This window comes from Gorilla gorilla, chromosome 19 (genome assembly GCF_029281585.2).
Source record: "Gorilla gorilla gorilla isolate KB3781 chromosome 19, NHGRI_mGorGor1-v2.1_pri, whole genome shotgun sequence".
NCBI lineage: Eukaryota > Metazoa > Chordata > Mammalia > Primates > Hominidae > Gorilla > Gorilla gorilla.
In genome coordinates, this window is record NC_073243.2 from 22602689 (window position 1) to 22627761 (window position 25073).

A 25073-nucleotide genomic window follows, 5' to 3' on the forward strand; every position below is an offset into this window, starting at 1 on the left:
TACAGTCAACAAGCCCTCACTCAACTACTCAACTGCTGGAAGTTGCTGTCCAAACAGGGAGCATTGGGCCACAACTCGCAGGGATCCCTGTGGGACAAAGTTAGCACGTTCCTTTCCCCCAGACCCACCAGCCACGCAAATAATTGCACCTGGCATCCCACTGTGGAGCACAGTTCATTTGTCTTGTTGGTTTATTGGCCTACAGAGTTGGACACACACACAAATGCGGAGATAAATATTGGTCAGTTTCTCTAAATCTGGGTCCTCACTACGTATAGAGCTAGTCTGTAGAATTCTAAATTTTGCGTGCTGCGGCACAGAACCAGTGGCCTTCTCACTCTGCCACCACCCGTCTTCCCAGGGAACATGGGGAAAGAGGGCACGAACTGACAAGACTTGATCATTTTCAAAAGACAAAACTGCAAAATCCCAAATTTCCAACATCTGAAACTCACAATATTCAAATTCCCCAGCTCAAATACATATATTTTAATCTCCACGTCGCCACAATCTCATTTGTTGCCCAGAACCACCACATTCTGGAAGCTATTTTCCTTGATCATATTTAAGAAAAAAAAAAATGTCTACAATCTCAATTCTCCCAAAAAAAAATGTCCATGGTTTTGGAATTTTGACCTATTCTAAAGTTCCAATTCTCCGGTCCATCCTCAACCCTTCCATTTTCCCATGCCTGTTTGCCTCAGAGGAGTAGGGGTTAAGGATATAGGGGCACTGTCATCACCTCTGCCCCTGCCTCCAGGCCTTCCTCAGTCTCTCTTGTGGTTCCGCTGTATAGACAGATAGATATATAATTTGTGTGTAGATATATATATATGTATTCTTTATTATGTATTTTTTGCAGTTTTTCTAAAGTGCCAGAAACAAGATTTGTGGGAATTTTTAGTGATTTTTTTGTGTGTGTTTTTCCCCATTTGAAACCTTTCCCCCCCTTAAAAATTGGAACTTGGTACATTCAGTAGGAAATTCGTCACTCAGGCTGTGGCCAAGACCAAGAAAAGTGCAAAGAGACAGAGGAGGAATGAAGGAGTGACTCCTCTGTGGTTAACATTCAGGGAGCCTGTCTAAAACCTCCCCTTTTGTATATGCTGGGAGGGTATGAGGGGTAGGAGGATGGTCCTGGCCCTCCCTAAACTCACCTCCCTCCAAAAGCCATGATCTTGCCCTTGGCAGTGATTGCTGCTAGGGCAGCCATCTTGGCCCCAAAAACAGTAGCTGGGGAAAAGGCTGCCATTTTGATGACAGCAACTTTTCCTTTTAAAACTGCACTCCTCTAATTCCCATTTGTCAAATTTGCTCCCCCAGACTGGCTCTCCCCTTGTGAGCTATTTTTTGGGGGGAGGTGGGTGGGATGGGAAATATTTATCCAATCACAGAGCAGGGAGGCCCAGTTTTCAAAGAGAACTAGGAGCAAACATTTCTTTATCTCCCCCACTGGAAGGAAATACAGGGACCCTGACCAGGGTTAACTAGTGCAAATTAGGGATTAGGGACTATTTAAAGTCCCTGTACCCCATCCCTAGGCTGGGATCTTTGGGTGTGGGGAACTGAGTCAAAGATGGGGTGTAAGGTGCTATTTTGAAGGGAAAGTTGGTGGGGATACCCCAAAGCCCACCAGAAGAGTAGAATGGTTCCCCCAAAACCATCTGGAGTGATTGGTGAGGGGAGTGACACTGGGGAGATGGGAATACAGGTAAGGATGGAAGGTCATGTGCAAATCCTGGGCTTACCCACCCATCCGACCCCTATCATTTTTCTGGCTATTTGGTCTAGTCTGGGAGAAACCATCAGGAAAAAAAAACAGGGAGAAAGTAGATTCCCTTCTCCATCCCATATGGAGTTCTTCCCTCTTGGCCCCCAAATCTGGTTTAGCCCAGAATAGGCCATATGTAGAGGCAGAAAGAGGTGTGATCTGCTTACCTCTTTTGCCTTGGAAGAATCTGGAGCTCACTGGATTTGGGGGTCAAGATAGGGCCAGTATTTCCCTGCCCTGGACTGGGAAAGTGCTCAGCCACAGAACAGAGGGGCAGAGGGGCAGAGGGGCAACCCTCCCCCAAACCTCCTTGACCTGGCTTGGGAGAGGCCATCTCCGAAGTCCAGGAATATGGGGAGGAACATGGAAGATCCAAAGGCATGGAAGCCGAGGAAGGTGTCTTGATGCAAGGGAAACGGGGACGTAGAGACCCACGCTGGGGAAGGATGAAACCCAAAGCCACACTCCCAGGTGGGCGGGGTCAGGTATCACAATGGTCTGGTCCAGGCCCTGGGCCACAAAGAATGGAATGTGCTAGGAAGCAACTGGGAAGGGCTTAGAGAAAGCTTCAGAACAAGGGGGGTCATTAGGTGAGAGAGATGGTTTCCCCTAGGTTTACGAATCAGGGGAGCAGGTTAGACATTCAGAGCTGGTGGGGGCTGTGAGTAGAGATTCAGGTTAAGTATATTGCTCAGTTGCCCCAAGGGCTGGAGAAGGGATGGAAGCTGGCCCTGCCCCTCATGGAGGCCATTCCCTGGAGGAAGATTGAGAGGGGAACCTCGAAAGATCCCCTCCCAGGAGATGGGAAAACTACAATCTCACACAAAGCAGCCTGACCCCTGAGCTCCAGGGGCCCCCAAGTCCCTGCACAAGAGTGTGAAGGGGCTCCCAAGGGGCAGGGAGGCCAGGGAGCTGGTAGTGGTGGGGGGTTCAGGGAGGGTGGCATCTGGTGAAAGGGGGATTGAGCCCCAGGGTTCACCCCACATCGCCCTTCTGGGTTCTCTCAACCCCTGCCCTTTCCCCTTCTCCCTTAGGGGGAATTGGTGGAGGAAGAGTTGGGGGAGGTGGTGTTGGTGGGGCAGGGGGTGCTGCTTGAGGATTCACTGTGTAGCCAAAGACCCCTGGTAGGAAGGGAAGGGCCCCCGCACCCTTCTCATCAGGTAGGACCATGTTGAGAGCAACCGGGAGAGCGGCCAAGTTACTGAAGTTGTAAGGGTAGGCGGCAAGGAGCTGGGGGCCATAGACAAGCGGGTAGGGCTCAGGGTAGAAAGTGACTTTGGCAGCCCCTATCCCCTCCATCCGGTCCCCCTCACCAGCCCCCACTGGCCCTTCACTCCCAGATTTTCCCCTGCCACCACCAGGTTCCCGGCCGCCCCCAATCAAGGCCAGTGGAAATTCCTGCACAGGTGGGTATACATAGCTGCCCCCGCTTGCCACTACTGGGGGCTCCTCACCCCCTGAGATGACAGGGTCCTGGAGTGAGGCGGTCTCGGAAGCTTCCTCAGCAGCAGTGCTCCCGCCACCTGCCTCACCGCTGGATGAGGAGACTTGCATCTCTTGGGGGGCTTCCTCCTTGACATCCCCGGGCCTGGTGCCAGCGCTGCCCTTGGAATAGGCAATGACAGGGGTTGGGGTGCCCCCGGGCCGCTCAGCAGCATGCCTCTGCCCGTGGCGGCTCAGGGCAGCTGCGGTCTTGCACACCTTGGCGCAGTGGGGGCAGGTAAAGCGGGTGGAGGGCCTCCGTCCGGCCCGGGAGCTGTGGGAGCCCCCACCGTGGGCCTCTTGGTGCTTCCGCAGCTTTCTCAGGGTGGTGAAGGTCTGGGCACAGTCCCCGCATCGGTGCCTCCGCTCTGTGCGGGCACGTCCCGCTGGGCTCTCGGCCGCTGGGGTTTCCTCCCAGCTCCTCTGTTCCAGCTTCTGCCTCCAACGTGGTGGCCGGCGGCCTCGGGGCAGCCCACTGCCCCCCACACTGGCACCTCCAGCAGCTCCAGCCTTGCGCTTAGGCTTGTAGGAGTAGTAGGGCCTCCAGAGCTGGTCCTCCCCACCAGCCTTTGATTCCTCCTCCTCCTCCTCCTCCTCTTCGTCCTCCTCCTCTTCATCCTCCTCACTCTCCTCCATCTCCTCTCCGCTCAGCTCCCCAGGACGCAGGTCAGTCTCTGAGATGCGGCGTTTGACGATGGCCTCTTCCCCTATTCGCACAGTGATCTGACACAGTGGAGGTGGAGCCTGCAGCTGAGAGGGGCCCCGGCCAGCCCCCGTGGGGGGACCCCCACCTCCACCAATCCCGCCCACTGGTTTGGCTGTGTAAGTCAGAGTCCTTCCAGCCCGTGGATTCCGGCCCTTGGCCTCCTCCGTGGCGGTGGCCGTGGCTGGCCCTGCAGCGGTGGCTGGGCTGACTGCTGTGGCTGGGCTGGTGGGTGTGGCTGCAGGCTCAGGGGGAGGAGGTGGGTATTCTCGTTTCTTGGGTGGCCTCGGGGGAGCAGTGTAAGTGATAACCGAGGCGGCTTGGGACCCTCCTGTGCTGGCCGTCCCACTCCCCCCTCCACCACTGCTACTGCCCCCATGGACAATGACAGAGGGGGCTGGGTGGGCAAAAGTGATGACAGAGGGTGGAGGGCCAGGCTCTGGGGCAGGTGGAGGCCCAGGTGGTGGGCTGGCTGGCATTGCCACAGGGGCCGGTGTGTTGAGGCTTGGAGAAAGGGGGGCCTCCGGGGCTCCCTGGCTGTAGGTCTTGTAGGGCCGCTTGGCTGCCCGCATGGGGAGCAGGCGGTAGAGCTTGAGTGTATTGAGCTTGGGCTTGTAGCCTCCATTGGGTGTCTTCTCACTGGCAAGGAGGCCCGGGCTAATGCCGTGGAAGGCTCGCTGGTGGGTCTTCAGGTTATAGTAAGTGACAAAGGTCTCCCAACAGAAGATGCACTGGTACCTGGGTCAGGACAGCATGGAATAGGGCAGGAACACGGCCACTTGAGTCAAGGGCCCTGAAGCCTCCCAGGTCCTCCTACACCCTGCACTCAAACCTGTGACTCCCGTAGCCTTGTGCTGCCTCCCTCACCAGGCCAGCCTCAGTGCAGGGTGCCCGTCTGAGCTCAGTGCCTCCACTGGCTGTGAGACTCTAGGCCTCAGCTATTCCATCTGGGACGCAGCCTAACTCACGGAGCCTTCTTCTCAAGCCCAAATGGCAGAATGGGGAAACGACTTACGAACAGGGACACCACGTGGAAACACAAGGCCCTGCTCGGAATAGTGTAATGACTCCCGGACATGCCTGTGCTGCCACAGTCCTTTCTGGTGAGGGGAGCTTTCTCTTTCCTTCTAGGCCTTCCCCACAGCAGCAAGCCAGGACATGGCACAAAGAGGCCCTAACAAACCTCAGCTGATGAACCCTGGAGGCGAGGTTGCAGTGAGCCAAGATTGCACCACTGCACTCCCGCCTGGGCGACAGAGTGAGACTCTGTCAAAACAAGAAAAAAAAAAAAACAAAACCTCAGCTGAAGGAACTGGGGCTGGAGGGAAGCAGACCGGTGAGTGGTGGTGAGCAGGGGCCTCAGGATGGCTTTTTTTTTTTAATTCTCAAATTGCTTGTAGAGGCTGAGCGCAGTGGCTCATCCCTGTACTCCCAGCACTTTGGGAGGCCGAGGTTGGCGAATCACCTGAGGTCAGGAGTTCAGCCTGGCCAACATGGTGAAACCCTGTCTCTACTAAAAATACAAAAATTAGCTGGGCGTGGTGGCGCGCGCCTGTAATCCCAGATACTCGGGAAGCTGAGGCAGGAGAATCGCTTGAACCCAGGAGGTAGAGGTTGCACTGAGCTGAGATTGCGCCACTGCACTCCAGCCTGGGGGACAGAGCGAGACTCGGTCTTAAAAAAAAAAATGCCGTCTTAAAAAAAAAAATGCCGCCGGGCGCGGTGGCTCATGCCTGTAATCTCAGCACTTTGGGAGGCCAAGGCGGGCAGATCACAAGGTCAGGAGATTGAGACCATCCTGGCTAACGTGGTGAAACCCCGTCTCTACTAAAAATACAAAAAATTAGCCGGGCGTGATGGCGGGCGCCTGTAGTCCCAGCTACTCAGGAGGCTGAGGCAGGAGAATGGCGTGAACCTGGGAGGTGGAGCTTGCAGTGAGCCGAGATCACGCCACTGCACTCCAGCCTGGGCAACAGAGCGAGACTCTGTCTCAAAAAAAAAAAAAAAATGCCAGGTGCAGTGGCTCACGCCTGTAATCCCAGCACTTTGGGAGGCCAAGGTGGGCAGATGACGAGGTCAGGAGTTCAAGACCATCCTGACCAACATGATGAAACCCTGACTCTACTAAAAATACAAAAAAAAATTAGCTGGGCATGGTGGCGCATGCCTGTAATCCCAGCTATTCGGGAGGCTGAGGCAGAATTGCTTGAACTGGGACCTGGGAGGCGGAGGTGGCAGTGAGCCGAGAGGGCACCACTGCACTCCAGCCTGGGCTACAGAGAGAGGCTCTGTCTCAAAAAAAAAAAAAAAGAAAAAAAATTGTTTGCAGAGATGGGGTCTCTATGTTGTCCAGGCTCGTCCCAGGCTCCTGGCCTCAAGCGATCCTCCCACCTCAGCTAACCAAAGTGCTGGGATTACTGCAGCTAGCCTAGTTTCAGGATAACTTTCTAGGCCCCAAGCCCCACCCATTGCCGCCCTTGTTCCTATGATCGCTGAGTGCCAGCCTCCAGCCACTCACCCGCCAGCCTGGATCACTCACCTGCGCTCCCCCGTGTGCCACACTTCATGCTTCGTGCGGTACTCCGCCAGAGCAAACACTTTCTCACAATAGCGGCAGGGGTACTTCCTCCGCCACGAGTGTACATTGCTGTGTCTCTTCAGACTGGACAGGGTCACGTAGGAACGCTCGCAGGCCGCGCACACATACAGCACGTGGCCGCCCACCACCTTCACCACGTGCTCGGGGCCCCCTCGGAAGCCCACTGGTGGAGGCAGGGCTGAGGCGTCCACCCCTGCAGGACCACCAGGGCCAGCGCCCCCAGCTCCCAGCCCTGTAGACCCCCGAGTGCTGGCCCCTCGTCGGCACTGGGCCTCATGGGTCTGCAGCCGTTTGGGATGGATGAAGCTTTTTCCACATTGGGGGCAGGGGAGGGGCCGCCGGGGCAGGGAGCACTGCAAGTCAGGGCCCTGGGCCTCAGCCCTGTCACCCTCCCACTCCCCAGCTGGCCTGGGCCCGGGCCCAAAGCTGTCCTCTTCAGGCTGCGAGGTGGCCATGGGGGCTGGGGTAGGAGGTACCCAGGCATCACCTCCCTCCCCCAGGCCCTGAAGGCGGGAGATGCCCAGACGGCGCCCCAAAGCTCCAATCTCTGCTACAGCTGCCCCGTCCCCTCCACCACCAGGCAGTGCGAGCCGGGCGCTATAGATGAAGTTGAGGACATCAGAAAACGCAGCTGCTGGGACTCCTGGCAACTCCAGGACCCGGGGTGGGGAAGAAGCAGGGGGAGAGGCTGGAGGGGGAGAGGAAGAGGAAGAGGAAGAAGAAGAAGAAGCAGAGGAGGAAGAAGAGGAAGAAGACGAGGAAGAGGAGGAGGAGGAAGAGGCAGCTGTGGTGGTGGCAGGGTTGGGTGCGGCGCCCCCAGTAGCTGGTGGGAGGGGCAGTGGGGCTGAAGTGAGCAGGGCTTCTCGGAAGAAGGGACTTGAAGCAGCCAGGACGCTGCGGTGAGCAGGGAACTTGGTGTCTCCGGCTATGAGGGTGACGTCACAGAAGAGGCCACGGAGCCGCTGTTCATTGAGCTGGCGCAGGACGGCGGGGGCATGGGACGGGTCCGTCACCTCTGCAGGGGGGGGCATGGTGCCAGCCTAGACAGTGGGAGAAGAGGCCGGGTAGAGTCTCAGAGGCTGGGCAGAGGGCAGGGGCTTCTAAAATCAGGCAGAGAGAGGATCAGGAGCTGCTGGTCAGAAACTAGTGGAAGGCTGAATCACTTCTGGTCACAGAAGTCAGGGGTTGGCCCTTAGCCACCCAAGTCTGGCCAGCATCCAAGACCAGTATGTCTAACTCACTTCTGAGGCTGGAAGAGGCCAGAGATACCTCAGGTCATGGTGAAGGTCAAGGGGTCATGACCTCTGAAGTCACAGACTAGAGATGTAAGTGAGGCAAACCTCTCTCATGGGAAGGAGGAGGAAGCTCCACAACTCCTGATAGCCATTTCACAGAACTCCCCAGCCTAGACAAAATGGCCGCCCCTGCTGGCCTGCTGCCTTGGGTCTACTTTTTCCTCACTGTAGGCCTCTGGGTACCTTCTCACCTGAGAGCACAGCCAACATGGAGTGGGGCGGGGGGTGGCTCAGCGAGTCCCTTCTCCTGGGCCTCTTCCTTCTGCGGAAAAACAGAAATTATGTCAGGGGAACCTAGAGGAGGAGCAGGAGAGGGTCCTCAGGGAGGGAAGTGAGAGGAAAAGCCCCCAGGAAGTAGGGAGGGGTGCAGTACTGTGGCCAGAGAGGACACCTGGGTGAGCCCAGACCCCTCCCCGGAGCCTCTGCCAGGTTATTTGTTTAGCTGTGTCCAGTCAAACCTGGGAGGTCACGCAGATTATTGCAAAGCCTTGTTCTGCGGGCCCAGAGAAGTACAGTGACAAGATAATTTGCATATTCCCAATTCACCTCCAAACAATATAGTAGCACAGGTCCAGTCCATAGGTTCAGGGAAACCTGTCACAGCACTCTCAAGTCCCTTTGGCCCAATCTCCAGGGCTCAGAGGAAGTCAAAGATTTGCATGTTGTCATTTATCACAATGGTCTCATTTACATATCAAAATAATTTGTGAGTTTTTAAAAATTGGACCTAAGCTGGTAGATATTCAAATTAGGAGAGGACACCCTCACATCCTTCCAGCCCCATAAATCTTAGAAGGGGGTTTCTGGCGCAGCTGCCAGGCAACCATTGAAGACCACTGACCCATACACAACTGCCAGCTTGCTCCAGCCTCTGGAGGGCACTGGAAAGGCCACAAGACCAGGAGGCCTGGTCCCACGCCTTACTCAGAGACCTGATGCCCTAGGGATCTGGACTTAAAAAGCGGCAGAATCACAACTCCTACCTCACCTCTTGCTGGGAGACTCGTCCAGAGGGAAGAGCAAGGCCGGGCGCGGGGGCTCACGCCTGTAATCCCAGCAGTTTGGGAGGCCAAGAGGGGTGGATCACCTGAGGTCAGGAGTTCAAGACCAGCCTGACCAACATGGTGAAACCCACATCTCTACTAAAAATACAAAAAAATTAGCCGGGCGTGGTGGCACGTGCCTGTAATCCCAGCTACTTGGGAGGCTGAGGCAGGAGAATCACTTGAACCTGGGAGCTGGAGGTTGCAGTGAGACGAGGTCACGCCACTGCACTCCAGCCTGGGCAACAAGAGCAAAACTCCGTCTCAAAAAAAAAAAAACCCCAAAAAACAAAGGGAAGAGCAGACAACTGAAACGCAAGCTCAGGCAGTCAGCAGCACAGAAAGCACCGCGCAGCCACCTTCCCCTGCAGGCACCATCAGGGCCTTGAAGACTCTTTTCAATTGAAGGTTTGAGTTCAAAAGCCAGACTTATCCAAAGTCACACAGCGCTGGTAATGACAGGCGGCACCTATTTAGAGATCCAGGCCCGCAGACTTGAGAGCAGAGCTCTCTGGACCCTCTCCTCTGCCCTCCACAAAGCGTGGGAGCTGTCACCCATCTTTGAGGGTGTCCTTCCGTATGCCGTGGGCCACGTGTCTTCAGAGGTGTCCGGCATCAGGAGTTCCTCATACAATTCCCATCCCCTGAAAAATGTTCTTTCTCATTTATCACTCATACTATCTGGACTCAAAGGCCTTTTCCCCACATATACCCCATTTCACATTCCCCAAAATATTTTCCTGACACCTCTCCTGGATGGGAAGAAGGAAGATGGTAAACAGGGATGATATTCCAAAGTTTTAACAACCCTGTCTGCCAGGGACTGATCAGGTTCTAGGTCAAGTGTTACCCTGTCAGTTGGTGAATTTCAGATAGGTCAGGCATCCTGAGGAAGGGGCCTCACTGCATTCATGGGCTGATGCTCAGGCCTCCCACTTGCTTCCATGATAACCACTGGCTCACTGGGACCCCAAGAGTCAGTGTTTTATTTGGATTACCTCATTTGTTCCTTATCACTACCCTGAAAGGTAGCAGTTAGCTTTCCCTCTTTTTACATTTTATTTATTTGTTTTGAGATGGAGTCTCGCTCTGCGCCCAGACTGGAATGCAGTGGTGCAATCTCAGCTCACTGCACCCTCCGCCTCCTAGGTTCAAGCGATTCTCCAGCCTCAGCCTCTTGAGTAGCTGGGATTACAGGCGTCCGCCACCATGCCTGGCTAATTTTTTGTATTTTTAATAGAGACAGGGTTTCACCGTGTTAGCCAGGGTAATCTTGATCTCCTGACCTTGTGACCTGCCTACCTAGGCCTCCCAAAGTGCTGGGATTATGGGCGTGAGCCTCCATGCCTGGCCACTTTCCCTCTTTAAGGCCGGGCACGGTGGCTCACGCCCGTAATCCCAGCACTTTGGGAGGCCAAGGCGGGCGGATCATCTGAGGTCAGGAGTTCTAGACCAGCCTGGCCAATGTGGTGATCTCTACTAAAAAAAAAAAAAAAAAAAAAAATTAGCCAGGCATGGTGGTGGGTACCTGTAATCCCAGATACTTGGGAGGCTGAGGTAGGAGAATCGCTGGAACCCAGGAAGTAGAGGCTGCAGTGAGCCGAGATCACGCTGGATGGAGATCAATCCAGCGTGGGTGACAGAGTGAGACTCTGTCTCAAAAAATAAAAATAAAAATAAATAAAAAATAGGCCGGGCACGGTGGCTCACACCTGTAATCCCAGCAGTTTGGGAGGCAGAGGCGGGTGGATCGCGAGGTCAAGAGATTGAGACCATCCTGAAAAACATGGTGAAATCCTCTCTCTACTGAAAATACAAAAATTAGCCGGACGTGGTGGCAGGTACCTGTAGTCCCAGCTACTCGGGAGGCTGGGGCAGGAGAATCACTTGAATCAGGGAGGCGGAGGTTGCAGTGAGCTGAGATTGCGTCACTGCACTCCAGCCTGTTGACAGAACGAGACTCTGTCTCAAAAAATAAATAAATAAATAAAATGACAGACCATGGGCTGGGTGCAGTGGCTCACACTTGTAATCCCAGCACTTTGGAAGGCTGAGGCAGGTGGATCCCTTGAGCTCAGGAGTTCGAGACCAGCCTGGGCAAGATGGAGAAACCTGGTCTCTACAAAAAATACAAAAATTAGCCAGGTGTGGTGGTGTGCACCTATAGTCCCAGCTACTCAGGAGGCTGAGGTGGGAGCATCCCTTAAGCCCAGGAGTTCAAGGCTGCAGTGAGTTATGATTATGCCACTGCACTCCAGCCTGAGTGACAGAACAAGACCCTGTCTCAAAAAAATAAAATAGGCTGGGCATGGTGGCTCATGCCTGTAATTCCAGCACTTTGGGAGGCCGAGGTGGATGGATCACCTGAAGTTCAGGAGCTCGAGACCAGCCTGGCCAACATGGTGAAACACCGTCTCTACTTAAAATATAAAAAATTAGCAGGGCATGGAGATGGGCACCTGTAATCCCAGCTACTCAGGAGGCTGAGGCAGGAGAATCACTTGAACCCAGGAGGCAAAGGTTGCAGTGAGCCGAGATTGCACCATTGCACTCCAGCTTGGGCAACAAGAATGAAACGTCTCAAAATAAATAAATAAAATGTCAGATTATGGCTTATAGATGCTAGGTAGCTGGCCCAAGGACGTATGACCAGCTAGTAGCAGGGCTGGGATCTGATCCCAGGAAGTTTGGCTCCAAAGCCTGTGTTCCTGATGACTTCACCATATATTAACGAAGGACGTGTTTATGGCACCCACTAGGGCACAAATATCCTACCTGGGTGCCTTTCTGAAAATTAGAAGCAAGGTTCTTTCCTCCAGGAGGTAGCAGCCCTGTGTAGGTGGGCAGAGTCAAGCTTTGCCTCCAGTCCCCATTCACCCCATTGGCTGGGCCTGCCAACCTGCACAACCATATGTGGTGGGCTATGCATGTGTGACCGTGTGCTGACTATCGCAGTACTTGGACGAGACCTGTCAGGGCTTCTTAGAACTAGAGACACCCAATGCTGGACTGGCCCTTAGAGATCACACACAATCACTGTCATCATGGTCTCTGTAGCTGCCATTTATGAAAAATTTTTTTTTTTTTGAGACACGGTCTCATTCTGTTGCCCAAGCTGGAGTGCACTGGTGTGAACGTTGCTCACTGCAGCCTGGACCTCCTGGAATCAAATGATCCTCCTGCCTCAGCCTCCTGAGTATCTGGGACCATAGGCTTATGTCACAATGCCTGGCTAATTTATTTATTTACTTTTGTAGAGATGGGGTCTTGCCATGTTGCCCAGGCTTGAAATACTTATGATGTGCAAAGTATAATGCTAAGCATTTTATCTGTATCATCTCATTTCAACACTCAAAATGGCCAGTGAGACAACAGGTTTAGAGAAATCAAATACTCTAAACTCCTCCCTTTCAGGTAGAAGGAAGGTAGTGATGGGGTTATTTGCCTCTGGTTTTGGTGCTAGCCAACCCAGCGTTTGGACGCAGCTTGAGTTAAACTGCCCTATCCTGGCTACTGCCCTGCAAGGCCTTGTAGGAAGTGGAAAAGACTAGCTATGTGACCCCAGGCAGGTTACTTAACCTCTCTGTATCTGTTTCTTTGTCCATACGGTGGGGACAATTAATAGTTCCTTGTGGGGTTGTTGTAAAGATTAAATGAGCTAACAACTGGCAATATTTAGTTTGTAGAACTCAGTCCTGGAAAATGGTGGGGAGAAGTAGTGAAGAAAAAAAGGCACAAATTGGGCTTCCTGGTAGGTTTGGTGGCTCTGTGGTTTTAGAGTTTTTTATTTGTTTGTTCTTACCATTTCTCTACTCTTCAGTGCCTGTGTGACCTCAGATGTGCCACTGAGGTGGGGATCTGAGCATGGACACCAGACACGCCCTACATCTTGCGGTTCCCTCTGGCTGGAATGTTCTTTCCTCCAGATAGCCTGATGCAGTGAACCCCAACTTCCTTTAAGCCTTGACTTAGAAGCCACCTTCCTGAGGCCTTCCCTGGCCACTCCCCACCTTCTAAAACTTCCTATCTCCCAACCCTACCTTATTTTGCTCGTTGGCACTTAGTAACACTTTTTTTTTTTTTTTTTTTTGAGACACAGTCCAGCTCTGTCACCCAGGCTGGAGTGCAGTGGTGCGATCTGGGCTCACTGCAACCTCTGCCTCCTGGGTTCAAGCGATTCTCCTGCCTCAGCCTCCCGAGTAGCTGGGATTACAGGCGCCTGCCACCACGTCCGGCTAATTTTTGTATTTTTAGTAGAGACGAGGTTTCACCATCTTGGCCAGGCTGTTCTTGAAATCCCAACCTCGTGATCCACCTGCCTTGGCCTCCCAAAGGGCTGGGATTACAGGCATGAGCCACCGCGCCCAGCCTGGCTAATTTTTTTGTATTTTTAGTAGAGGTGGGGTTTCACCATGCTGGCCAGGCTGGTTTTGAACTCCTGACCTTAAGTGATCTGCCCGCCTCTGCCTCTCCAAGTGCCAGGATTATAGGAGTGAGCCACTGCACCTGGCCATTCTTTTTTTTTTTTTTTTTTTTTTTTAGATGAGGTCTCACTCCGTTGCCCAGGTTGGAGTGCAGTGGCACAATCATGGTTCATTGCAGCCTCAACCTCCCAGGCTCTCATGACCTCCCACCTCAACATCCCTAGTAGCTGGCACCACAGGTGCACACCACAATGCCCAGTTAATTTATTTTTTATTTTTAGTAGAGATTGGATCTCTCTATGTTGGCCAGGCTGGTCTCGAACTCCTGGGCTCAAGTGATCCTTCTGCCTCGGCCTCCCAAAGTGCTGGGATGACATGCACGAGCCACTGAAACTGGCCCAACTGCTTCTCTTTTTTTTTTGCGGCGGGGTACAGAGTCTAGCTCTGTCGCCCAGGCTGGAGTGCAGTGGCACAATCTCGGCTCACTGCAACCTCCGCCTCCCGGGTTCAAGCGATTCTCCTGCCTCAACCTCACGAGTCACTGGGACTACAGGCGCGTGCCACCACGTTTTTTTTTTTTTTTTTTTTTGAGACTGAGTCTCGCTCTGTCGCCCAGTCTGGAGTGCAGTGGTGCGATCTTGGCTCACTGCAAGCTCTGCCTCCCAGGTTCACGCCATTCTCCTGCCTCAGCCTCCGGAGTAGCTGGGACTACAGGCACCCACCACCACTCCCGGCTAATTATTTTTTGTATTTTTAGTAGAGACGAGGTTTCACCATGTTAGCCAGGATGGTCTCCATCTCCTGACCTTGTGATCTGCCCACTTCGGCATCCCAAAGTGCAGGGATTACAGGCATGAGCCACCGCGCCTGTCCAGGCCTGGCTAATTTTTGTATTTTTAGTAAAGATGGGGTTTCATCATGTTGGCCTGGCTGGTCTTGAACTCCTGACCTCAGGTGATCTGCCCGCCTCAGCCTCCCAAAGTACTGGGATTACAGAGCCTGGTCAATTATTTATCTTTTTTTGAGACAGGATCTTGCTCTGTTGCCCAGGCTGCATTACAGTGGTGAGATTGAGGCTCACTGCAGCCTTAACCTCCTGGGCTCAAATGATCCTCTCACCTGTCAGCCTTCTGAGTAGCTGGGACTACAGGTACCTGCCACCATGCCCAGCTAATTTTTGTATTTTCTGTGGAGATGAGGTTTCACCATGTTCCCCAGGGCTGGTATTGAAATCCTGGTCTCAAGCAATCTGCCCAGCTCAGCCTCCCAAAGTGCTGGGATCATAGTGGAAAGCCACCGCGCCCAGCTCCTATTTCTTATTTATCTCTGGAACATAAGCTCCAAGGGGTAAAAGGTAGGAATGTTTTTTGTTTTGTTTTGTTTTTGAGATGGATGGCATCTTGCTCTGTTGCCCAGGCTGGAGTGCAATGGCACGATCTCTCTCGGCTCACTGCAACCTCTGCCTCCTGGGTTCAAGCAATTTTCCTGTCTCAGCCTCCCAAAAACCTGGAACTACAGGCATATGCCACCACACCCGGCTAATTTTTGTATTTTTAGTAGAGACAGGGTTTCACCATGTTGGCCAGGCTGGTCTCGAACTCCTCACCTCAGGTGATCCACCTGCCTTGGCCTCCCTCCCAAAGCGCTGGAATTACAGGCATGAGCCACCATGGCCAGACTTTTTTTTTTTGACATGAGGTCTTGCTTTGTCACCCAGGCCGTAGTGCAGTGGTGTTACCACAGCTCCCTGCAGCCTTGACCTCCCCTAGGCTCAGGTGATTCTCTCATTACAGCCTCCCAAGTAGCTGAGACTACGGGCATATGCCACCACGCCCAGCAAATTTTTTGTATTTTTAGTAGAGATAGGGCTTCACCATGTTGCCCAGGTTGGTCTCGAACTCCTGGGATCAAGGAATTCACCGCCTCGGACACCCAAAGTGTTGGAATTACAGGTGTGAGCCACAGCGCCCGGCCAAGGGTAGGGAATTTTGTCTGCTTTGTTCATTGCCGTATCTGAAGTCCTTAGAATAGGGCCTAGCACGTAATAGGTGGTAAAAACAAAACAAAAAAACTGGTAAATGAATGAACCTGTCCTCAAAGTCCATCCTCCAGGACGGAAGCCATCATCCACGCTGGACTGAGTTGGCCTGGAGATAGGGATGACAATTATAACTTGACCACTTCTGGGCCAGGCACAGTGGCGCACACCTGTAATCCCAGCACTTTGGGAGGCTGAGGCGGGCAGATCACTTGAGGTCAGGAGTTCCAGACCAGCCTGGCCAACATGATGAAACCCCATCTGTACTAAAAATACAAAAATTAGCTGGGTGTGGTGGTGCATGCTTGTAACCCCAGCTACTCAGGTGGCTGAGGCAGGAGAATTGCTTGAACCGGGGAGGTGGCGGTTGCAGCGAGCAGAGATTGCGCCACTGCATTCCAGCCTGGGCGACAGAGTGAGACTCTGCCTCAAAAAAAAAAAAAAAAAAAAAAAGGCCAGGTATGGCCAACTCACGCCTGTAATCCCAGCACTTTGGGAGGCCAAGGCAGGTGGATCACCTGAGGTCAGGGATTGACCACCCGCCTAGCCAACATGGTGAGACCAGCCTGGCCAACATGGTGAAACTCGGTCTCTACTGAAAATAAAAAATTAGCTGGGCGTAGTGGCGGGCGCCTGTAACCCCAGCTACCCGGGAGGCTGAGGCAGGAGAATCACCTGAACCCGGAAGGCGGAGGTTGCAGTGAGCCAAGATCATGCCATTGCATTCCAGCCTGGGCAACAAGAGAGAAATTCCGTCTCAAAAAAAAATTAAAAGAAACCATAAATAAGTTGACCACTCTGGAGTCCTCACAATTTGCCTCATACTCTTCTTGGGGCCTCACACACATTACCTCATTTAATGATATTCTCAGTACAGCCACCCACAATAGGTTTTATATTATCCTGTTGCCCAGGCTGGAGTGCAGTGGCGTGATCTCGGCTCACTGCAACCTCCGTCTCCTGGGTTCAAGCAATTCTCCTGCCTCAGCCTCCAGAGTAGCTGGGATTCCACGCCCAGCTAGTTTTTTTATTTTTAGTAGAGACAGGGTTTCTCCATGTTGGCCAGGCTGGTCTTGAACTCCTGACCTCAGGTGATCCATCTGCCTTGGCTTCCCAAAGTTCTGGGATTACAGGCATGGGTCACTGCGCCCGGCCATATTATTCTAATTTTACAGAAGAGGAAACCGAGGCTCAGAGAGGGATATACCTTACTCGAGGTCGCATAGCTTGTAAGCAGCAGTCAAGATTCGAATCCAGGCCCAGCTGACCCCAGATGCTCAATCTTTCCCTCTGCCATACTGCTAGACCTGGCCCTGAAGAGGCCTATGGCCCGCCAACTGGTTACATAAACCACCGCACAAGGTCTCACGTGCTAAGTGCTAAATGTGTCATGTCTGACTCCACCCTTTCCCTCACTTCCACATCCAGCAGTCATCAAGTGTGGCTGAAATCGCCGCCGAGCTTGGGAATGGCTCTGGAAATCTTCCCTTTGATAGCTCAGGTCCTTGTTAACACTCACATGGTCCAAGGTTATGGCCTCCCAGCTATCCCCTGGCCTCCAGGCTTACCTTCCTCCATCCAGCCCTCCTCCCCCTGAGGGTCAACATCCCTAACCACAGTTCAGGACTATCACTCCTGGGCTCAAAACCTCCACTGGTCCCCACTGACTCTAGAAGAAAGTTCAAATTCTTCTACCAGGCAGTCAAGGGCTCTGGTCTAGCTCCAATCTTCCTTTTTAATCTTGCCTTGTGTTATCCTCTTCAAACACACAGTACTCAGTGTGAGCCAGGCGTGATGGCAGATACCCATAGTCCCAGCTACTCAGGAGGCTGCGGCTAGAGGATTGCTTGAGCCCAGGAGTTTGAGTCCAGCCTGGGCAAGATATTGAGACCCCGTCTGTAAACAAATGAACAAAACCCCAGACACCCAGTGTGCTCTCCAGCTTCTACATGACCCATACCTTCACGCCTTTGCCTGTGCTGGCTTGTTCTGCCAGAAATGCTCTTTCCCCAAGCTTGTCAAAATCCCTCCAAAACGTTAAGATCTAACTCCAAGGCCACCTCCTTCTTGGCCCTCCCTGATCCACAGGATGAGAACGATCACTCCTTCCTCTGACTCATCAACCTTTTGTGCTCCTATGGCCAGCATCCACCTTATACAGCAGCAGAGACTCAGGTTCTCATGCCCTCAGCTGGGGATCCCTGAGCCTCCGGGTCTTCTGAAATGGACTGCTGCAAATGCTAAGTTCTGCAGCAACTGGGGAGAAGAGTGTTGGAGGGAGCTGCACAGAAAGGACCATCCACTGAATGTTCCAGAAGGCAGCAGAGTACAGTGGTTAAGAGTACAAGATCTTCAACCTGATTGCCCGGGTTCAAATACAGCTTCACCTCTTACTAGCTAAGTGACTTGGGGCAGATGACTTAACTTCTCTGGACCTCAGCTGCCTCACTTGAAAAAGGGAGGTAATTAGAGTGCCTATTTCAGGGTGTTCTTCTGAGGACAGAGTGGCCACATATAAGTGCCCTGAGAACAGGCTGGTGCACGGTCAGTGCTAAGCAAGTGTGTGCTGCCATTATCATCAGCGAAGCCCCAAGAAGGGAATTCCCAGTCCTGGGGGAGGGCTGACAGGCGCTGGCATAGGCACAGCCCCCAGACTATAGCCACTTTCCGGGTCCGTTTCCCATGTGCTTTTGGAAGATACGCAGGGCAGGTAATCAGCCCCATTCTGCAGATGAGGAACTGAGCTTCCTTCAGATCAAGTGCCAGTGAGGGAACGGTAAAGACGCCAGAGCTCCTCAGCCCTGGACCATGGCTCCTTTCTCTTCACCAGACCGTCACTGTGCACCTGTTGTGCAGGCTCCCGCGGCGGCCACCCCTTCCCAGCCCCCCATGCCGGAGGGCCTGTCCGCAGCACCCTCCCTTCCCCCACGTACACACATCCTTCCAGTGGGGCCGGGCACAGTAGACAGTGGTGTGCAGGCTTGGAATGCACTTGCACACACACCCCTAGAAGGGCCCAGTCCCCAAAGGTGAGGAAAACCTGTTCTGAGGAATCTGCCTAGTGAGCGAATTCCGTTCTGAGGCCCTTCCACCGTCGCAGGAGTGGGGCCCAGTGTGCGTCAGAGATACCCACAAGGGGGGCAGAGAGAGGGAGAGGGTGAAGCAGGAGGAGGCTGAAAACTTCACGTTTCTTTTTTCCATTTTAGTGACAAGAGTCACACCCAGCCTTTACATAAACATGGCCAAGGAGCCTCTCTGTCTAAGCTTACTTCCCTTGTGGCCGCCCAGCCTCTCCTCCGAGTGACCCTGACACGCTGGGCAGGCTCGTGAGGGGCAAACATACAGACCCTGCAAAGATTAGCTGGGCCATCTGACAACCCCCATGCCTCCCGCCGGCCTCCATGGGCTACCCTGCATTTATCTCCCGCCTTCCTCATACCAAATCCCCTCCGCAGCCCCACCGCCACTTAAGCACACAGACGGCAGGCACGCACACACAGCCTGCTTGCGGCTGGCCTCTTGGGTCTGAGGCCCACACTGCCCTTGTCACGCCACCTCCCTCCCCACATGTGTTTTCTGACCAGTTTGCCTCCCAGCTCAGCAGCCCGGACAGGCTCCTACAAACAACGTCACAAAAGAATCCTGTGGAGAATGTTGCAAACACACAACCTTCCCCTCGCTTGGCTGCCCATGATCCCATAAACACAACTGGCGCATTCCACCTCGAGCCCCTCACACCAGTGCCAACTGACCCACGGGCCCCTGAGACACACCCCGGGGTTCCTCGCTCCTCTCATGATCTTTGGGATCTGAGTTCTAGACGCGCAGTCCCCATGCAACGCGCTCATCACAGACACGCAAACCCATCCATCGCCCTCTTCACCACTGGACCACACCTCAGCAGGGCCACAGAAATGGGACCCAGACGTGACGCCTTCTGACTCAAAGGCCCACAACCGCCCCCTCCAAAAGGGCACATACACTGCATCCTGGCACCCTCCGCAACACATACAGCATGCCAGCTCTGCAGAAAACAGTTCATAAACAGGTCATAGGTGCAGCACAAGACACACATGCGAGAAAACACATGCTGTAGAAAACATACAGCCCCACATCGAACAAACTCTGCACCCAGCATGCTGTGCCCTGCTCAGAATACCCATCTGTCACCCAAACCCACAGGGCTCGTCTTGTAACTCTGCCCCACAACACCGGACACCCCTCCTGGCTTTCTATCTCCATGGCCCAGGGAGGGCCCTACCCAGACCCCTGGCTGCCAGCAAACGGTGGTGCCCAGGAGAGGTTTACCTTGCCCCACCACACAGCACAAGACACACGATCTCCAAGACTCACAGCCACAACCCTGCCCCGACGGCGCGGCGGTTCCGGGGCCCCAGCTCGCCCTGCGCACCCCGCACACCCCAACTCTGGGGCGCTCGGCGGCCCACCCCTCCCCCTCTCTGCCTGGCTCCTACGCCATCACCCTCCCAGCAGCTTGCAGCGCTTGCCCGGGCTCACACCCGCCCCACCCCACCCCCAATCTGCCCCACGGGGGGAGGGGGCCATTAGGCTGCAGAATTAACCCTTCAAAGAGGGAGTGAGCGCCTCCCCTTCCACGGCCCCAGGCGATCGCGTCCCACGGCTGCCCCTCGCTCGGACGCCATACCAGGGCCCCCTTAGTCGCCCCCCAGCGTCGTGCGCGCCCGGGGGCGGGGCCAGGCTCAGCCCCCGACCCCTGCGCCCCCAGGTCAACCCCAAAGGAGAGCGGTCTGGGCGCGGGGCGCGGTCGGGGCTCCCGCGGCGCCGGGCAGCGGAGAGGGGGCCTGGCAGTTGGCTCCGGTCCGCCCTGGCCCTGCCCAGTTCGCCCCGGGGCCCACCTGACTGCGATGGCGCCGCGTCCGCCAGGCCCGGCTCATCACCGTGGCCGCCCCCGGCCGCTCCGGTTTCGCCCGCCTCCAGCTCCGGCTCCGGCTCCAGCTCCGGCCCTGGCCCCCCCAGCGCCTGGCCCCGGCCCGGCCCCGCTGCCGCCGCCGCCGCCGCCGCTGACATCATCCGCTCCCCCCGCCCCGGTCCTACCCCCACCCCCACCCCCGGAAACAGTCCCCCCCCAGCGCCGCCGCCGCCGCCGCCGAGAGGAGGCCGGCGCAGCACAGCCGACACCGACACAAAGCTCCGAGCGCCCGACGGCCTTCCCCAGGACTGATCCCCGCGGCAGGACACTGCGCCGCGCTGGGCCACCGGGCGGGTGGACACCGAGCGGGGCGCGGGCCGGGCTGCAGCATCCCGGCAGGGGCGCAAGACCACCGACCCCCAGGGAAAGGGCTCCCTCCGCCCTTCCTCCTGCACGCCCTTCACTCAGCGGTGCACACTGCCTGAAAGCATAACACACAGGCTCTCAGGGTGCAGACATGACATGGCAGACTCATAATCAGGCCCGGTGGGACTCACAGACCCAGGGTCGGCACACTCAAAGAGGACCAGCCCTGGACACACACACACACACCCTCTCCAGGAATGCGCAGGAAAGCTCAGCAGGCCGCGGAAAAGGAAGGCCCTGGCCCTGCATACGGGGCACACATGAACGACCACCAGCGCAAATGAACACATGAAGCTGGCTGGGTACTTTGTCCCTACCAGCAGATAGATCCACATCTGTATACATGAACATAAATGCAGAGGCCTTGGTGTCGGCCTCTGGGGACAGTATCAACAAAACACCAGGTGGAAGCACACACAGGAAAAACACATTCCTGAAACTCCACAGGGACAATCCCAAGAACTCCTCCCTGGTGCTGGAAAATTAAAAACTAAGGAGATGGAGGAGCCAGGCTTCACAGCTCCTTGCCTTAAAACCTCTCTGAGGCTGGGCGCTGTGGCTCACGCCTGTAATCCCAGCACTTTGGGAGGCCGAGGTGGGCGGATCACGAGGTCAGGAGATCGAGACCATCCTGGTTAACACGGTGAAACCCTGTCTCTACTAAAAATACAAAAAAATTAGCCGGGCGTGGTGGCGGGCGCCTGTGGTCCCAGCTACTCGGGAGGCTGAGGCAGGAGAATGGCCTGAACCTGGGAGGCGGAGCTTGCAGTGAGCCGAGATCTCGCCACTGCACTCCAGCCTGGGCGACAGAGACAGACTCCGTCTCAAAAACAAACAAACAAACAAACAAAAAACCTCTCTGAAACCATGCAAGATATAAATAAACAAATTAATGTAAAGCCACAGAGCTAGCCATAAAAAGAATAAAAGAATCAGACAAACTTTGGAGTCATGGAGACATAAATAGAAAAGAAGCAGAGTTGGGCTGGGCACGGTGGCTCATGCCTGCAATTCCACCACTTTGGGAGGCGGGGGGTGGTGGGGTGGATCACTTGAGGTAAGGAGTTCAAGACCAGCATGGCCAACATGGAGAAACCCCATCTCTATGAAAAATAAAAAATTAGCGGGGTGTGGTGGCACATGCCTGTAATCCCAGGTACTTGGGAGGATGAGGTAGGAGAATTGCTTGAACCCGGGAGGTGGAGGTTGCGGTGAGCCGAGATTGCACCACTGCACTCCAGCCTGGGCAAGAAGAGCAAAACTCCGTCTCAAAAAAAAAAAAAAAAAAAAAAAAATTCGCCAGGTGTGGTGGCGCATTCTTGTAATCCCAGCTACTTGGGAGGCTGAGGCAGGAGAATCGCTTGAATCTGGGAGGTGGAGGTTGCAGTGAGATGAGTCACACCATTGCACTCCAGCCTGGACAACAAGAGTGGAAACTTCGTCGCAAACAAAAAAAGAAAGAAAGAAAGAAAAGAAGCAGAGTTGGACTCAGTGGGAAAATAGGCGTGCTACCACCTCAGGAGAGTTCCAGGGAAGAACCCCACCCCCACTCCAACCAGGTCACAGTGGCTGGAGCTCTGAGGGGCCCAGGCTCCCTGAGCCAGGAGGAGAGGAGAAAGTCCAAGGAAAGATGGTGAGTGTGGGGGCCAGGGGCCCAGTACTCCCTCCCTATAGCTCCTGGTTGCTCCATTTCCCCTCCTTTCCTAAAACTTAGCTGTCTCAGAGATACCCACAAATAGAATTCATAATGGTGTACCCAGATGTCTCTGGAACCTGTGGCATCATACAGATGCATAGCATCTGAGGCTTCCTCCCCTTCCTCAATCCAAGAGAGCATCCTGGGTCCTTTTTCTCCTCCCAGGAACAACTTACCCAGGGAAACGATGCTCCAGGACTGCTCACTCCTTGCTTCCTGCTCCAGGCCCACATTATAACATCTCACTCATCTTTTAGGCCCTTTCTAGCTCCCAAGAGTTCCTCAGCAAAATAGCCCAACACTGTACAGTCCCACAGGGTCCCAGACCCCATCCTGGCATCTGCCCTGCCCCAGGTCGCCTGGGCTGTGGCTGCTGTCTACCCTGAGCTCCTTTCTCCCTAACAGGCTGGCAGTCACCCCTACTTGAACCCGCCTGACTCCATACACCCATCGCCGCCCTCCGCTCCACCCAGCCTCCGCTGGCACCAGCGCTGCCAGCCCTCTGATGCCACCAATGGCCTGCTGGTGGCCCTGCTGGGTGGGGGCCTGCCTGCTGGCTTCGTGGGCCCCCTTTCTCGTATGGCTTACCAGGCTTCCAACCTGCCCTCGCTGGAGCTGCTCATCTCTCGATGCCTCTTCCACCTCCCTATTGCCCTGCTACTTAAATTGCGTGGCGACCCCCTTCTGGGACCTCCTGACATCCGAGGCCGGGCCTGCGTCTATGCCCTGCTCAACGTCCTCAGCATTGGATGTGCCTACAGTGCGGTTCAGGTGGTGCCCGCTGGCAACGCTGCCACTGTTCGCAAAGGTTCTTCCACCGTCTGCTCCGCCGTCCTCACCCTCTGCCTTGAGAGCCAGGGTCTCAGTGGCTACGACTGGTGTGGACTGTTGGGCAGCATCCTAGGACTAATCATCATTGTGGGACCTGGACTCTGGACACTACAGGAGGGGATCACGGGTGTCTACACTGCCCTGGGCTATGTGCAGGCTTTCGTGGGAGGCCTGGCGCTGTCCCTGGGGCTTCTGGTCTATCGTTCTTTGCACTTTCCCTCCTGCCTCCCAACAGTGGCCTTCCTATCTGGCTTGGTGGGGCTGCTGGGCTCTGTGCCAGGCCTCTTTGTGCTGCAGACCCCCGTGTTGCCCAGTGACCTCCTGAGTTGGAGTTGTGTGGGGGCAGTGGGGATCCTCGCCTTGGTCTCCTTCACATGTGTGGGCTATGCGGTCACCAAGGCCCACCCTGCCCTGGTGTGCACTGTCCTGCATTCCGAGGTGGTGGTGGCCCTTATACTGCAGTATTATATGCTCCATGAGACTGTGGCACCTTCTGACATCGTGGGGGCAGGGGTTATGCTGGGCAGCATTGCCATCATCACAGCCCAGAACCTCAGCTGTGAGAGGGAAGGGAAGGTGGAGGAGTGAGATAGAACTTGGGAGCCCGGGGGTTGGGAGGGACAGGGATAAATAGAGGCAAAGACTGAAGACAAACATGGGAGAAGTGACTGGAAAAGAACTGGTGTGGGAGAGGGATACCTCTCAGAGTCAAGGGTGACTTGGGGACTTGGTGGAGAGGGACTACCTGGAAGACCTGGGGCCAGCCTGGGACCAAGGGATGTGGAGTCCAGGCTGGGTCCTGGAATCAGGGCATAACTAAGGGGTAAAGTCTGAGGAGCAGATCCAAAGGGCTGAGGCAGGGAGGCCGTGGGCCACGGGGAGGACTTCACTCAGCAGCAAAGAGAAGAGCATTGGGGCTGGAGTGTTCCGGCAAAGACAGAGCCAGCAGCTGCGCTGGGGGAGGGGAGCGTGCCTCCCCACCCCTCCCCTCACGGCGAAGGTTTCCTTTCCTCGTGCTTGTGCCCCCCCCTTGGGGTGGTGACGTGACATTGACATCAAACAAGGATTACTCTGAATGTGGCTTGCAGTGGTGTCGTCTCTGCTTTGGAGGGAGAGTGGAAAGTCCTACGACCGTTCTCATTGGAGAACCCCTTGGGATCCCCGCCCCCCATTTTATTCCTGAAATATTCTACAAAGTGGAGGATTTCCTAATGTTCAGATGCCTTGACCCCAAATCCCCCAGGACTTTCGTGGCCCGCCCCATGGCTAATCTGCTTTTCTCGGATTGTCGCGGTCCCGTGATCTCTCCCGGACAGTGGCCACCCTCCTTCTAGAGCAGGCCTCCCAGCTGAAGTCTTTTCGAGAGGCTCAGGCCATGGATCTAGAATCATGGCTCGGTACAGCGCGGCATTACAGGCCAGGAGATGCCCACCCGTCTCCGGGGGCCGTTTGACAAACATCGGCTACTTCCGGACAAGCCACTGGTCCCGCCATCTTGGTTTGTTCATGCATATTCAGCAAGAGAACTGCATATTCATGAGCAACCGCCCTTCCCCGGGAGGACCCGCCCCGCCCCGCCGCCATTACCGATTCGCAGAGCAGACCATTTTCCAGCTGGGGGGGGCTACGAATGAGAGGCTTTTGCTGAAGATGAAACCGTTGTCCAAACTAGAATGAAAGCGGCCCAATTTTACCCTCGAGTCTTCAAACCTTAAGCCTCAGTGCAGAAGGGAGCAGCGAGGAGAGGCGGTGGGATTAAAGAAAAAAATTCTTCTCTCCCTGTCACTTCAAAAGGTCGCCCAACCAGCGAGCGGGGGGTTGACCCACGACTCTGGCTCGCACCCCTTGCGGGCCTGCGCAGGCGGCCCCGTAGC

The 25073-nt window shown here is 54.9% G+C and overlaps 2 protein-coding genes across 8 annotated transcripts; one reads left to right on the forward strand and one right to left on the reverse strand.

Moving 5' to 3' along the window:
* Positions 1-163: 163 nt before the first annotated feature.
* Positions 164-25049, reverse strand: ZBTB4 (zinc finger and BTB domain containing 4). Of its 7 annotated transcripts, none has more exons than XM_004058485.4 (4): positions 24787-25049; positions 8042-8112; positions 6496-7595; positions 164-4694 (listed from the first exon to the last, which is right to left on the reverse strand). In XM_004058485.4, exons 3-4 carry the CDS (start codon positions 7584-7586, stop codon positions 2747-2749), a joined length of 3039 nt encoding a protein of 1012 aa, XP_004058533.2. In that variant the 5' UTR covers positions 7587-7595; positions 8042-8112; positions 24787-25049; the 3' UTR covers positions 164-2746. The 7 variants fall into 7 exon arrangements, with proteins under 7 accessions (XP_004058533.2, XP_004058532.2, XP_063556655.1 ...); XM_004058484.5 differs by lacking the exon at positions 24787-25049 and adding an exon at positions 20233-20421; XM_063700585.1 differs by lacking the exon at positions 24787-25049 and adding an exon at positions 20022-20209.
* SLC35G6 (solute carrier family 35 member G6) lies at positions 21016-24279 on the forward strand. Its single transcript, XM_063700903.1, has 2 exons — positions 21016-21144; positions 22774-24279. Exons 1-2 carry the CDS (start codon positions 21016-21018, stop codon positions 23785-23787), a joined length of 1143 nt encoding a protein of 380 aa, XP_063556973.1. The 3' UTR covers positions 23788-24279.
* Positions 25050-25073: the final 24 nt, after the last annotated feature.

Bases quoted from the DNA above. Each gene is read 5' to 3' on its own strand.
- ZBTB4 (XM_004058485.4), bottom strand. From the start codon at position 7,586: ATGCCCCCCCCTGCAGAGGTGACGGACCCGTCCCATGCCCCCGCCGTC. The intron at 4,695-6,495 runs GTGAGTGATCCA...GTCCTGACCCAG, and splicing joins TGGCACACGGGGGAGCGCAG to GTACCAGTGCATCTTCTGTT.
- SLC35G6 (XM_063700903.1), top strand. From the start codon at position 21,016: ATGAACATAAATGCAGAGGCCTTGGTGTCGGCCTCTGGGGACAGTATC. The intron at 21,145-22,773 runs GTGCTGGAAAAT...TCTCCCTAACAG, and splicing joins ATCCCAAGAACTCCTCCCTG to GCTGGCAGTCACCCCTACTT.